The 16029-nt window shown below is 35.1% G+C and overlaps 1 protein-coding gene across 1 annotated transcript in view; it reads right to left on the bottom strand.

The window, feature by feature from the left end:
- Positions 1-1204: 1204 nt before the first annotated feature.
- Positions 1205-16029, bottom strand: part of SRRM3 (serine/arginine repetitive matrix 3) — a 53251-nt gene continuing 38426 nt past the window's right edge. The window contains exons 8-11 of the mRNA XM_072407166.1: positions 15404-15735; positions 15005-15226; positions 13725-13862; positions 1205-7732 (exon numbers count right to left, since the gene is read on the bottom strand). Coding sequence (XP_072263267.1) covers positions 7537-7732; positions 13725-13862; positions 15005-15226; positions 15404-15735 — 888 coding nt within the window. The 3' untranslated portion in view covers positions 1205-7536. The remainder of the gene's footprint in view (positions 7733-13724; positions 13863-15004; positions 15227-15403; positions 15736-16029) is intronic.

Consider the following 16029-nt stretch of genomic DNA (forward strand, 5'->3'; position numbering starts at 1 on the left):
TTACTTGTTTAGCTTTGCAGTTTCCATTGTCATTACTCCAGCCTGGTTATTGGACAATCAGCCGGATTGGTGTGTTTTTGGCCAATATACACACATGTTAAAAGGGAAATGTAAAGCCGAGCAAGGAAATGGTAGATTACTTTTCTAGTTATGTTGTCTGACAAATTTTTGAATTACAAGAATATTAGAATGTTAAATCCTTTCGGTAAAATAGTTTACAAATATGTTTTTTGGCTACCAGTTTTTCTGAGCTCTTTTATATTTTACATAGTTTTTAGAAAAACATTCAAAGCTGAACCTCAACAAATGTTCACAGTAAACCTATAGTTTGTACATCCACACATCCCTCCAGATCAGAACAAATTCACTTTTCTATCACTTCCCAGCATTCCATTCCAGTGTCAGGAGCTGTAGAAGCTGTCCAACTTATACCAGACTATGGTCTCTTCTCATGGGACAGCACTGGTCTGACTGGCCTGACACTACACATGGAATGAATTAAATCTTCATATATAACCAGAAGTGCTGGATATTGTCTTGTTTTCTGGAAATGTAATGGATGAGTTTGGGAGTAAAGGAAAGATATGTGTTTTTGGGGAACGATGGGGTGTTAAAGTAGAAAGAAGTTGCATAGACAAAACAGAGGTTACTTTTAGCCAAACTGACCTGTTGTTTCTACATTTCCACATAGGAAACTTTTTCAGAATTAAAAGCATTACACAAACTTCTAATTTAGGGAAAAAATTTAGTTTCAAATTTATTTTTTGGGAGGGGTTTAAACTGAGGAAAAATTTTACCATTTACATAGAATATAGAATATAAATAATGTTTTAAAATAGACACTTTTTTCTTTCAGACTTCTAAAAATGCCAGATTGAAATGATGCAGCTCAGTCTAATTCATTTTCAATGTAACAAGCTGCTAAAAATGTACATTGGAGCTGGGTTTCCTCATTTAAAAGTCAAAATTTTGCTCAGAATGGGCTGCCTAGCACACCAAAACAAAGCAAAAAGGTGAATATACCAATTCTGGCAGCACACACATACTTTCAAAACAACTTTGTTGGTGTAATCAGAATTTAAAAAGAACCAAGCAAGGTACCAAAGATACAAAGCATTCCACAAAGTAGACATTTTAGTGGGTTTCCATGGCATTAGGAGAAATCTACTTACATATTGTTAAAATAAAAACCAATAGTCATATATATTAAACATAAAGTAGTTTATGGAAAATGCCAAAATCACATCACATTCAGACCTTTTGGGACGTTATGACAGGTACCAAATACAAGGTAGATAACTCCAAATAATTTAAACAATACATTTTAATCATACATTCTTAATGGCCATTAGTTGTACGCAGATTTTAACTGCATTTACAATGCAAAAAATGCAACAAATACAAGTATTGATAGGAGGGCTCATCAGAATGATATTATATATTGTGTTTTCTTAATTATTTGCCAGTTTTATTCGGTCTACTTACATTTTCTATTCACATTATCATCATCATCTTTAAATGCATACAGTTCAAATTCTGCAAGGGGGAACTATGTTCTACTAGTAATGAAAACATTAGAAGGGTATTTCTGTAGCCTTACCCATTATTTTTGTGTACAAAGGTAAAACTGACATTAGAAGACAACTTATGAAGTGAACTTCATTTATCTTTGAGAAACTATACAACAAATATATATTATATATATTTATTTCTAACACAACAAAATTAAACATAAGTTATTTGTTAAAAAAATTTCCTTTATTTCTTCTATATTGCAGCTTTTCAATAGTATCAATAAGAAGATGTTTTCTTAGTTCTTCTCAGTGACGTATTCATTTGGAAAAATGTCCATTTTAACTTAGGCAGAGGTTATATGTCCTTTCCATTTTCGTCTGTTGTTTGTTAGAGTAAATGATTTGTGCACTTCCCAGGTACAGAAGGCAAGCAGCATCAATTATCGATCAGTAAGTGCATTTCAGAGTGTTTTTTTGTTCATCTCGGCTCCAAGCTAAAAACAAACTAATCTTAAAAGGAAGAATTCAGCTCAACAGTCTGTAACCTTGTTTGTAAATTCCTAATCAAGTGGTTATCCCTAATTCTGACTCGTTTTAACATACCCACAGAACCTTGAGCTGGTAAATAATTGTTCTTAACTCTATGACAAATTTGAGAATAAATAAATACAAAATAAATAAAAATATAATAAATACATGATACTTCAGCCTAGGGAGTGACCTTAATGGGCCACTAGCTTTACAAGATATATTGTAAATATGGAGTGCTTATTTTATACATTTTATACGTTGTAAACATGTTTGTATGTGAAAAAAAACAAAAAACTGTACTAGTTGGTATAGGATGTACAACGGCCTTGTAATTTTTAATAATGTCTCTACAGTTTGAAAAGATAATAACTACAACTACGTTTCTAAATGGAGTAATACTCTCTGGTCCAACCCATGTGCATTAACACAATCAGTGATAACCTATCTAATCTAATCTAAAATCAAAATTGGGTACAGACTTTCCAGATATTATTCAATGGGTTACAGCCTTGCAAGTAGCCAAAAAAGGTCAGATTCCATCTTAACTTTACTGTGCTAAACTGTAAGCTCTTAAAGTGGAACTAAGCCTGCATTACTCACCTGTCCCCATTCTCTCATAGGACACAATCATCTTATTTCTTCACTTTCTGTAGAGGATCTTCAGCCATCTTAATTTGTGCACAGTAATTGGTTCATTCATTCCAAGCTTGCGCAGGGGAAGCCAGGATTTCTGGGTATTCTGGCAACTACAGCTGAAGCTGCGCAGCTCAGCTTTTAGCCAGATACCCTGAGTGATTATTGCAGAAGGAACATCGTCTGTCTCTTTCTGCAATAATGACCTGCCTGACTGTATATTCCTAAAAGTGGAACTCTAGTTCAGCTTTAAGTATAGCAGGAATCTGAGTATGTCCCTGCCTCTATATTTGACAATGAAGTTGTCTATCATAGTAATGTATCAATATTGAGTATTGGGGAGCTGTAGGGGGCAGGGCCAAGCGTGACCTCAGAAACTAAAGCAGATACTTTCAAACTGCAGATTGCATGGCTTGTGGATATCTGGAGAGCTTTACAGGGGGTACAACTATAGGTGTGTGCTGTTCAGGAACACAAGTTTAAAGGACGATAACTAAAACACAACATTTAGAAATAATTAGGCTCTAACAATATATTCTTACCTGTGTCTGTGTTTTGAAACAATGTTTTACTAAAAAGATAATGCTTTACATTGGATTGTGTCCAAATATACCCCAATAGCCAATAGCATGGAGTTTTATTTGTGGGTTTAGAATGATGAAAAGTATTTCAGATCTGGGGTCTGTTTAGCAGCTAATAAATGAAGGTTCTGGAATCTGATAGAACCAAGAATAAATTAAATCCCCTTTGTCAGTATTTGTAGACTACAAAAAGTTTTTTTGTGAAAAAAGGTAAGATCAATGCATGGCACACACATTATATGTACAGTCTGCATAAAGGGCAATGAATAATGCTAAAATGTATTTATACTTGGTGAAAATAACTTTTTTTTTGTGTGCACAATTGTTGCATGTTATTAAACAGGCAGCAGGCCTTCAGTGCAACTAAACAGAATATTCAGCCAAAATTTTACAAGCACTGTGGATACATCACACCTACCTATCTAGTAATTGTATTATATTTGGTTGGTAAACAGGGTACCAAGAAGGCCTTATATGTTTCATGTAAGTGTATATATTACACTCTGAAAAATGAATATGTAAGAAAACAGTGAAGAAAAATATGGGCAGTGGAAACTGAAGTTTGGTCTACTTATATTTTGCCTTTGTGGGCTACTCCCACTCCATCAACATTCTTAATAAAATTTTAAATAAAATCTACTAGTTTGTATTGCATTCCTTAGTTTAAGCTCAACAGTACCATCAATGATACCCTGTGTCTTCCTCTGCAATAAAGACAGATCAAAGATGTTTTGGGGGGCCAGCTGTTTCCTGAAAGAAACCCTGCCTCAGTATCCTCTTGACAGTCCTCAGACCTGATGGAAGTAGTGGGCTGGTTTTTGAGTGTAATGTGATTATCCAAAAACTTTTACAGGTGAATGTCAGTCGGGGAGGTTGTATTTGCATAATAATACCCTCATGTGATGCAAACTTTCTATAATTTAAAGAAATGAAATGAAATACAATATATATGAGGTGGGGCAGGGTCCACCGGGCTAGAGAGGACAGGGCCAGAACATGCTGAGCGTCATCCAGCTAGAAAATAAGACAAGCTCTCTCTGACATGTCTCTCTGACTTATTTTTATGCGTTTCTAATGCACACTGTGAATACTGTGTACAACTCTGCGTTACATAATTTAAGGTTTAGAGTTCAGCTTTAAAAATACAATAAATACCTAAGGGTGTAGTGTCATGACAAATATTTAATGTTTACTCCCTTTTAGAGTGCAAAACCTATGATTTATGTAATATGTTATTAAAAGACCTATGGAAAAAATCATATGACTAACTTAATTCAAATGAGCAACAGAATACTGTAAACCAAATAATACTTTTTTTACAATCTACTCCTACCAACTGCTATTATAAGCTAAACTATGCGCTCCTATGGCAAAAAGAAGATAACTTTTAGAAAAGCAATGCCTCTGTCAGATGAAAAAAACAGGAAGGTGGTTATCTAGCAGTAGTAGGCCAAGACATGTTCCCTTGATTGTGTGGGATGCCATGTACATACATTACACTGCTTTACTTGCTCACCAACTCTTTATGGCCATAAGGTCCTTTATTTGTAGATGATGCCACCATTGAATGCCAGGTCTCCAAGCAAAATCCATCTCCAGCATGGTAAAAACAACCACTACATTGAGCTTCATTTTTAGAGTGAGCCAAACAGGGACTACAAGGAATTTTTATCCTATAAACGTCTGATATTTCCTAATACATTGGCAGAAATTCTACAATTTATTAATGATATAGTAGCCGAGATCAGTAGGAGAAGAATGTTCCATTCCCATAAAGATACAAGACTGAATTTATTGTTAATGTGGAGTTGGTAATGCATTGTAAACTGCACTGTTTAAGCCTCCAGAACATTTTTAAAAACCTTAAAAAATGACAAAAAATATTATCCAGGCCAGGTTAAAACAAAAAGTGTGAAGATGGGTTTCTGGAGCCTAAATAGGCAAATATTTTCTTCATTCAGAAGAGTGCTCTATTTGTTGGCTTCGGCAGTAGGGGTCTGCACAGCTCAAGTCTAAAAATATCTTTTATAAGGGAAGACAGCGCTATACTTGCCTACAAAATTACAGTAGTTATCTTTTTTGCCACAAAAACAGCAGTAAATGCATTTTTGGAGATCACTTTTTTCCCTCCATCAGCCTTTTAGTGGCAGGGAATAGAGCACAAAAATATATACTGAACGAGAATTCTAAAGGTTTGAAGTCAAAGGGCATGTGCAGTCCAAGTTTTCTTCATTCATCTTGCTTACCAGAAGATGTCAGAAGTTTTCTTGAGCAAGTGTGGTACTCTTTTTCATCCTTTTTAGAATAAAACCTGAAACATGTTAAACTTTTGTAGTATGAATAAAAACTGTCGAAGACAAATTACATACATTTTTCCATGTGCTGTTTAAATTCAAACTCTGGAAAAGCACAATATTAGTAACAATATGATTGGTATGATGTCTTGTTGTAGGTCCGCCAACAGCAATTTTATTTATGCCAATCAGATAGGCCCTTAGACTCCCACTTTGTTGGTGGACCTAAGAGGGAATGCACAATTAGACAGTAATGTGTGTGAGAACGTTTAGGCAAATTATATTACTAGTTATCCACCTAGCAGTATATGATATAGGTGTTGCTGTTTACGCAATAAGAATAGCCTAAACAATGCCTTTAAAATTATCTTGTGAAACAGTGCAGCACGGTAACACAATATTGGAGATCACTTCTGCCAAAACACACAGAAAGACTGCTTTGTCTGTTTGGCTCCAGAAGAGCAAATAATATGCCTAGATAAAAAATACATACATACATTGCGATAATACACAATGGTATAAGTCCATGGTATTGACCAGTTTCATGCTCAAATCCATCCATGTTGAAGGATAAAGACGGCAAGCATAAGGGATATCTTGTGCTCTGGGAAAATGTTGTCATGCCATATAAGACAGCGGCTGGCCACAGGGTGGTTCCACCATATTTTAGGAAATGTGGGAAGAGTGCCCATACAATACTGAGTTAAAGATTTATAGAAATGTATTTACTGTGCCATAGTTTGCCACATGTACCTGAATGCTGAATATATAGTGCTAAGGGTAAACTAAACTAGGAGTAAAAACTAAACTGGTATATAACGTTCAGTAGCTCATATCTATGCACAAGACCAGTTGTTGCTAATGACTCAATATAGTTTGTGTACTGGTACCAATACTAATTGGGTACAGAATTAGGTATCATATGCATTAAAAACCCATTTTTTTTAAAAAACAGTGCCGACTGAGGCCCACTAAAGCAACAAGTAAATCTGATTTTCACCCATGCAGAGAAAAGCAACAGGTTCAAATGAATATCAGCCCCTACAACTGCCTATACTTTCCTTTCCTTTGCTGCAACATTTGTGATTGACTTCCACAGTGACAGAACCAGTACTTGGTATTTGACCATTCAGACAACCAGAACTTGCACATAGCACTTCCCTATCCTATGTAAGTTGCAATTGGGGCTTACCCAGAGCCTCTTCTCTTTTCTCATTGAGGCAAACATAATAGCTGGGAATCAAAGGGTAATTATATATAGGGAGCTGTGTAGGCCTTAATAACAATGAAGCTGCTACTTTACCCCACATATGCAAAACAAACCATCACTTTAAATCATCCTATACACAGTATATTGTAGATACCAGAGCTCTGGACTATTTTATAGTTGCCTATTCAGAAGTCCAGTTTTGACCTATATCATTTATATAGTTTGGGCACACAGATCCACAGGAACATTAAACTAATATTACAATTTAATTTGTTATACAAAATAAAATTAAAGGTTTAAATATATTTTGACTCTGCTCTCTCAGTGTTCTGAAATCTTACACCCTTGACAATTACCCATCGTCTATTTACACAATGAAATAATTAAGACAGTAGTGTAAGGACATCGAGCAAGGGTATACATGTATTCATTATGTAGTTTTCCAAAGGTCTTCAATGATTTCATATTTGTGGCTTCTGTGCTTAGAGGCTTTGGAATTAGACTAAAACTACAATAATCACAGTCTTCATGTACTTTGACTGTATGTTAGACTTTCTAGTTTAATGTGTTTTTTTTTATGATTGCCTTTTACAGAAATCATCCAGTGTGATTTTAGGGATGATATAGATAGTGTACCTTCAATATATATATTTATATATGTACATACATTGATCTATTTAACATTCCAACCCTCTCGATTTTCTTGAGTTAATACACAGTCTACTTCATGTAGTAGGTGTAATTAGTAGAAGGGTTCATTTGATGTGCAAGGCTTAAAATCCAGCACTTTCAGAACTGCTTCTGTAGCTGGGGCTTCGGCTGTGGCTGGGAGAACGACTCCGAGTCCGGCTACGGCTGTAGCTGCTGTAACTGTCATAGCTCCGGCTTCGACTACGGCTGTGAGAGTAGCTGCTTAGGGAGCTGGAAGATGGACTAGGTCTATAGTAAGGAATTGGGCGCTTCCGGGCACTAAAAATAAAGGATAACAATAGATAATTACATTTTTTGTCTTCATTAAAAGTTGTAGAAAGACAGAACATTAAGAAAAAATGTGTTATTGGTTAATAATTCACTGCAAAAACAGACAATTGTTAGAGCATTCTAACTTTAGATGTTACTTTTTTTAAGATTGTAAAAGTAAAGGGTGGTAATGGGTGCAAATCTTACCCCACAATGGTTTGTTTGGACAGATGCAGCAGTATGGGTACCAAGTAGAAAAAAAATATGATGCATTTGCACGGCAAATGCATATGAACGGCAAACAGGTAATCTATGGTAACCACACAAATTTGTAAGGCTGAGTTGACTAAAAAATAATATAACACTCCTAAGTGAACACTGGGGAACACTGAATGTGAGGGAGCCTACTTTAATGCCTTATGCTTTGCATAGACATTTTTATAAAAGCAAAGGTATTCATGCAATCCTGAAACTAACCCAACATACTGTGATTTACCAGTGTATTTAAAAATATTATTTTTACTCTGGTGACATTTGGCAGTTGCCTACTAGCTTCCCATTGTGTCTACCATTTATCATAGCTCATCACTTAGGATTGATTGTGCCATCAGATAAAATCCTTTTTAAATAGAACATCAGTTAAAAGGTTTAAAATACACACACACTGCTCATTCGAACTAAAACTGCTTACAGGTATATCCACAGCACTGATGTCACACAAAGAAAAGAAATGAGAAGATGAAGGGTCTCTATAAGGTAGTGACGGCCTGTCAGTTTACTGTTTTGTTCAAAGTGTGGTACAACCAGTAAGGAGGAAAGATTTAACCCCAACACAAACTGTAATATGGTTCAAACAATAATTTAACAATAAATGTATTCATGAGAAAAGACATCTGATATTGAGGTGTAAAGGTCATACAGTAGCAGCAGATGAAGAGGACCTCAGTTTACAGTAGAGAGAAGGCAGAAAGGTCAGATATGTAAGTTTGGGGTGTTGCCCTCCCTTCAAGGCAGCATGGAGCCAGGGAATATGTTTTCCAAGGAACTTAAGAAACCTCTAAGGTGAAAAGTGTCAACCAGCAACAAATAATTTTATTGCTGTTAAGTAAGTGCCTGATTTGTGGATTATGCGATTAGGATTCCATTATTTATAATGGTACAAATAAAAAAAATCTGTGCAGTGAGAAGCAACGTGAGTACTTCTATAGATTAGGTCTATAGATCAGTATGCACCCCTTAACACTCCTGATGTTTTAGGAGTGATCTAATCTCTGAAGATGTGTGTGAGACTTTTCCTACAAACTGCTTTGTGTGTTTTAAAGTCTCTCTTCCCAACCCTGTTGAAGTATTAATCCACATAGAATGAAGGCATGTACAGTGGTACCTCGGTTTACGACAGTATCTTGTATGAAATTTTAAGGTTACCAAAGAAAATGTGGATGAAATTTAGTTTCTGAAACTGAAAAGAGCTTCCAGATACGAAATTACAACACTGTTACAACATTGTAACATTACAACAATGTAACATCTTGCCTAGTCTTGTCTCAGCTCATCTTGTATTGGCTTGTCTTGTCTCAGCTCGTCTTGTCTTGTCTCAGCTCATCTCTGGTTGTCTTGTCTCGTGTCACTCAGGCTACTACAGTCTCAGTAAGCTACAAAACATCTCTGACTGCGTCTTGAGTGATTTCTGTGCTTTATTGTGATTATGTTTTTTTTAGTAATTTTTTCTGTGTGCTGTATACTGTGTGTGCTGGGTGCTGGTATACTATACGCTAAAAAGAGTCCTCATTAAAGGTAAAGTTTTTCTTGATTTAAATAACTGGTAATTTTTTTTGGTTATGAGAATGGGTTATTTCTATTTCCTTTTTTTCTAATGGCAAAATTTGATTCCAGTTACAAAATTTAGGATTAAGAAATGTTTTTTGGAACCAATTAATTCCTTAAACCGAGGTACCACCATAGTGTAGTTTTCACCAGTCACTAGATATGAGAATTCCTAAACAATTATATACAGTTCTGGAGGTTTAGGAAAATAAGATTTACCTAAATATTATTTCTACTCATCTCAACCCAGAGTTACCATAAAGATAAATATAGTGGTTCACAGTAAGTTCATCTCTGATGATCCTAACCAAATGGTAACCATACTACTACAATCGTATGAATAATACAGAATATTTTTTATTAGGTACATTTTTATTTCAGTCAAAGCTAGCATTAATAAAATGGTGTTTTATAAACCTTAGCAAAAATACTGGGAATGTTGAGAATTGTGATCGAAAAGCAGTCGAGAAAAACAATATAAGGGTATCCATTGGAACCATATCATATGTGGTCACCAAGATAAACTGGATGACCTTCCTACTTTGTTTGCTTCACATTATCCACACCTTAGAAAGAAGCTGAAATAGTTGATACAAGGTGTTAGTAGACAACTGAACCATTAAATATGAATATGTTAGTGTCAAACAGAAAGAAACTGCAATCCATTACAACACATGCCAAGGAAAACTACTTTAATTGGCATTTGGCCAACTTGTTTCCCTTTGGAACTGCAGAATGTTCTGTAATCACTATTTTCTTTTATTTGGCCCTAGTGCATTATGTTGTATACCCAGATGACACATACGTAAATTACAACCATGAACACTAAGCTATTTGTACATCTCTTACAACTGCTTATATGACAGGGTCCAGCCAACCATAAATGACACAATGACAGCAAAAAGCCCTCTTTACTTACTTCAGCACCTTTTTGACTTTGTGAAACTTGACACAATTTTTATTTTATGAACTGATTGTGGCTTAGACTTTATGCTGAAATACTGCAAATAATGTAAGACTACATCTTTCTGCCTGTCTAGTTTCATGACATTAAAAACATAAAATGTATTGCACCAAAATTGCAGTTCCCTTTTGCTTTTGTAAACATGTTAAAGATTGGCAAAAGCTGTGCAACATATATAGGACAAAGAGAAATAGTTGGTAAGAGGACAAAGCCAAATAACCATAGATCCCTGATTTGCAACAGACTGTAAGAAAACACAAATTTTGTGAGTGATTAGTGTTACAGGAGAAGGTACCATGTTTCAATAAACACCTGATTACCACAATAACCAAGAAGCCTTGCTGTAACGTACATCATGGGCAGCTGATCTTCAAAGGAAACCTTGTGGAATGGAATAGCATAAAATGATGTGACATACAATCAAACAGTTATACAATATAGTATACATGATTTCAAAGAGATACTTTTCAGTCGCTGAATGTTTTAAAGATATACAGTTTTACTATAACCAAACATGTTAGAATTATCAAATTATCAAATTAGTTGTTTTCAGCTCCAAGAACTTGCTGTGCTATACAGGTCTGTTATTGCTAATCTTGTTTCAGGACAGTTTAATAGATTTAGAAACCAATAAGGTGACTGATAAAATGTTACTGTGTGGCCTACAGTCTCTGTTCACTTGTTGAGATTTGCTAACAACTGTTTAACGTAAGAATCTACATAAACAATCTATTTAATACATATCGAATTATGTTCAAAATTTAAAATTTTCTATATATTTATATGAATGATGATGAATGGTGATCTAAAACATCATTTGATTTTCAAACAAGTCCTAAAATTAAATGAAGAAAACCTAGTTTAACAAATAAACAAAAATTATTTGGCCATGTATTTATTACATGTAGTTGTGTTATTATGTCGAATAACATAACTACAGTTAGGTTCATAAATATTTGGACAGAGACAACTTTTTTCTAATTTTGGTTCTGTACATTACCACAATTCATTTTAAATGAAACAATTCAGATGCAGTTGAACTGCAGACTTTCAGCTTTAGAACAGTGGTTTGAACAAAAAGATTGCATAAAAATGTGAGGAACTAAAGCCTTTTTTTACACAATCACTTCATTTCAGGGGCTCAAAAGTAATTGGACAACTGACTCAAAGGCTATTTCATGGGCTGGTGTGGGCAATTCCTTTGTTATGTTAATATCAATTAAGCAGATAAAAGGCCTGGAGTTGATTTAAAAGGAGGAAACCCAGCATCTGGTGATGTCCTTGAGTTCAAGACTACAGGCTGTCATTGCCAGCAAAGGGGTTTCAACCAAGTATTAGAAATGAATATTTTATTTTCAGCTTTTTAATTGCCCAATTACTTTTGAGCACCTGAAATGAAGTGATTGTGTTAAAAAAAGGCTTTAGTTCCTCACATTTTTATGCCATCTTTTTGTTCAACCCACTGAATTAAAGTTAAACGTCTACATTTCAACTGCATCTGAGTTGTTTCATTTAAAATTAATTGTGGTAATGCACAGAACCAAAATTAGAAAAAGTTGTCTCTGTCCAAATATTTATGGACCTAACTGTACATGTGCCAAAAGTGAATTGGGCTCTTAGTATTTGGTGTGAACCACCTTTGCAGCAATAATAATTTTAGCACTTTCCTCTGTACAGAACTGATTAAGCTCTTGGATGTTGGTTGGTTTCCTCATATGAAGTGATCGCTTTAGGTGTTTCCACAACATTTCAAGTGGTTTAAAGTCAGGACTTGCTCATTCCAAAACATTCACTTTATTTTTCTTTAACCATTTTTTGGTAGAACAACTTGTAAGTTTAGGATGGTTGTCTTGCTGCACAACCCACTGTCTCTTGAGATTCACTTCAAGGACAGATCCTCACCAGCTAATCTTTGCCAATTTCTTCTCCAGTATTTAACAAAACTCTCCTATTACCTTTTCATACAAATACTTAACATCCTTCCACCTACCCTTTTAGAAAAAGAGATGTACCCGGCCAACACTGTCACCTACTGTATATTTATGAGATTTTTCTCTATTCTGAGTGACAGCAACTTGACACTATGTATTCAGTTTTCTTCCAATTCTACCACTTGCTGTCCCTGTCTCTAAATCTTGTGAGCCCCCATGGTATGTATAAATATCCAATGAGATGCATTACACAAGCCATGGATTCTCCTCCACAATGGACTGCTTTCATGAACCACCCGATACCCAGCTGATGTCTAGCAAACAAGCGGACCAAGCATAGGAACTACTGATGTGCAGAAACTCCTAATCACCTCCTTATTGGACAAAAATTATAGTTATATAGTTTTAAAAAAATTGCACCCGCCAATCAAAATTTTGCTATATTGCCATCCCAGAGTCATACAAATCACATGATTTATTACACTTCGTTCCTGTGTATATGATGGAGGCTCCTAATTTGGAAGCAAGTTCATTCCATAAGATTGAGAGAGCTCACTGACTGGATCCTGGGAAAAATTCATCTTTAAGTAAACCAAGGGCGGATCTTTAAAAAAACCCTGCATTTTATGGATACAGAACTGATTGTCTGATATAGGAAGACTGATACTCTTAAGACTGATGGTCACAGAATTTTCAGCTTTCAGATTTCTCAGCTTACATAAACTGTCTTGGCCTCTCTGCAGGTTCCCTTTAAAACAACAACGATCAATTAACCTGTATATTATCCTAATTGGGTTGTATTAGTTTTATCTCCTGTCCCTTCTTATAATGTCAGCGATATGGCTTTTTCTTTTCTTCACATACTCTGACAAAATTTGTTAGTTATATTTTCTGGGCTACTACCTTCTCTTTCCTCGGATACCATCTATACCACCCTTCCAGTACATGGGAGTGTTATCTTCAAGTTTATCTCATACTTTCCGTTGCCTCAAATAATAGAATCTGCATGTTCATGTACATGAAAATTGAACTTTGAGGATTATGTTTTGCTTGGATGCTGTAAATGCTACATGTGGCCAAAGATATTTGTTGGCTAGATATTTCTGACCTATTGCCTGGTCTTAATAAAATGTTTCTCGATTTTTGCAAAATTACTTTGCCCTGCTCTTACCCCTGCTGTGTAAACTGTATTACTTTTTATATGTCCTAATGAATGCATAATAAAGACACATATGAACATAGATATGTATGAATATTTATTTATTTATTTTTAGCACTTTACCTTGTAATTCTTCGTGGTTCCATAAAGCTAGGGGAATCCCTCCTTCTTTTCCGAATAGGTGAATAACTTCTGGATCGACGACGGGGTCTTGCTGCTTCTGTGTCATTATGTCGTGCTCGATTTTCACTATCCTTGACCCTAATTTAAGTAGAAGCAGATTAACACCTAATAAACACTTTTAATTGAGTGTATATGCACATCCTTATTAAAATACAGATACAATTTAAAAAACTACAAAACACAGAGGATTTAATTAGTATTATTTGGCTTTTAAAAAGGAACACTAATAATATTTATAATGAATGTTTAAAAAAAGTGATCTACTAGTTGAAGATAATGTTTAATTGTAAAATATGAGTGGTTTTTAATAGCCATACTGCTTGAGCGGATTTTGAAATTGTGCTGAACAGTTTTACTGGTTACCTATAATGTAATTATATATGCAGGCACTATATTGCAAGAGGAACTGTTCATTCAGTCAAACTGTACATAGCAGTTCCTGACTGGATAATCCTTTAAAGGTAGTGTAATAGAGGAAAGGTACCAACTGTAAATCTATTTCTATTTTTGTTAATTAAGCAGCAAACTCAAAACTAAAGGCTGTAGAAAAGTAAAATATCTCAATATAAACCCAATTTCCTGTGGTATATACATGGGGTAATTGTTAGCAGATTTTTCACAAAATGTGAATCATACTGTTTTAATGTTTTTTATTCTAATCTGATCTTCAATGTTCCAAAGACTTAGTGTACAGTGTAATAGATATTCAATAATTTAGTCAGAATCTGTTAGTATATTTACCTAATTTAGGCATGGATATGTCAACAAAAATTATTTTCTTTATCCCTTCTGCAAATGCAGCTCAAGTACTAAACATTTAAATTATTTACATTTTACTAAACCCATGTTTAAAGTGTATGTGTATCTTACATTTTTCTTTGCTCTGTATACAAAGGAAAAATGTTAGTATCTATGTAATGTTTTAAAGTTGTCCCTATTTGGTAGATTTCCTCTATTTGTCTTGTGACCATACTTACTGAGATAAAAAATTACATGGAAATGCAAACAGTTTGAGTTGTCAATTTAACAAGAGATAAGGCTAAATATTTTATTGGGAACACTTATTGGCATAGATCTAAGAAAGAAATCCCCTCACTCTGTATGAGACTTCTTAATTAATTTCATGTTGCATCCTTAGTGCCAACGGGGACAAGTTGGGTTGCTATATAACAAAACCTAAACCGATTTTTTTGTAGACTACATTTTAATAAACTCTTTACCTGTTTAAAGTCTTCTTTTGTGAAGTAGATCGAGACCTGCTTCTAGCCATCCTTTTGTCACGTGACCTGGAGCGGGATGGAGATCGGCTGGAACTCCAGGAGCTGCCCCTGTGGCCGGTGCTTCTTGCAGGACTTTTTTTTCGGTCAGAATTCTGTCTAACATGCTTTACTGAAGACTCGGAGCAGCTATTCTGTCTACCACGATGATGCTTTATTTTTAGCCTGTGACATACAAATTCTAATTATTTTTTTTCAATATCCTAATAATACCTTTGTTCTAGTATATATAAACATGCACACAACCTGAAAAGCTAATGATATGCATTTATTCACAATGGATTTAGTTAAATCATGTTTAAAGTCTACTAGTTTATACATAAAATTTAAACATGACCTTACTTTTTGGCAGAAGCACCATGGTTTTTTTCCAGTCCTGTGGTATGTGACAATATTGACCCTTCAGAATCACTGCTGTAGCTTGTATGGCTTCCTGAGTTTAAAGAAGACTCCTTACGTATTCTGTTTCTGCCCCTGGAACGCCCATGGTGTCTATCTGATGATGGTGACCTAGAGTCTCGTCGATGCTTATCATCTGACGAACAGCGGCCACCTTTGCTTGAAGAAACAGATCTTGGGCTTCTTACATCACTGCGATTGTTACTCTTGTGTCGGCTAGGTGATGTTTCCACTTTTAGATGTGTCCGTTTTGATGGAGATACTGAATTCAGCCGCTGAAGAGGAAAACAAATAGAAATAGGAGAAAAAGAAAAGATAGGGAGAAGCTTTAGCATGACATTATCAGCACGGAACAGAAATGGTAACTCACAGTTGCATACAGCACGTTAACACAGAGATTCTACACTGAGACTATTTTTTCTGCTTAGCCTTCTGACCCCAACAATGCAGCTCATGCAATTTTGCATGCAAAACGCAACAAAAAGAAAATAAAAAACAAAAATTATTTCAAAGAGCGGGTAGGAGAGAGAGAGAGAAAGCTAAAATTAAAGTCTCACATAAAATATAAA

This window comes from Pyxicephalus adspersus, chromosome 1 (genome assembly GCF_032062135.1).
Source record: "Pyxicephalus adspersus chromosome 1, UCB_Pads_2.0, whole genome shotgun sequence".
NCBI lineage: Eukaryota > Metazoa > Chordata > Amphibia > Anura > Pyxicephalidae > Pyxicephalus > Pyxicephalus adspersus.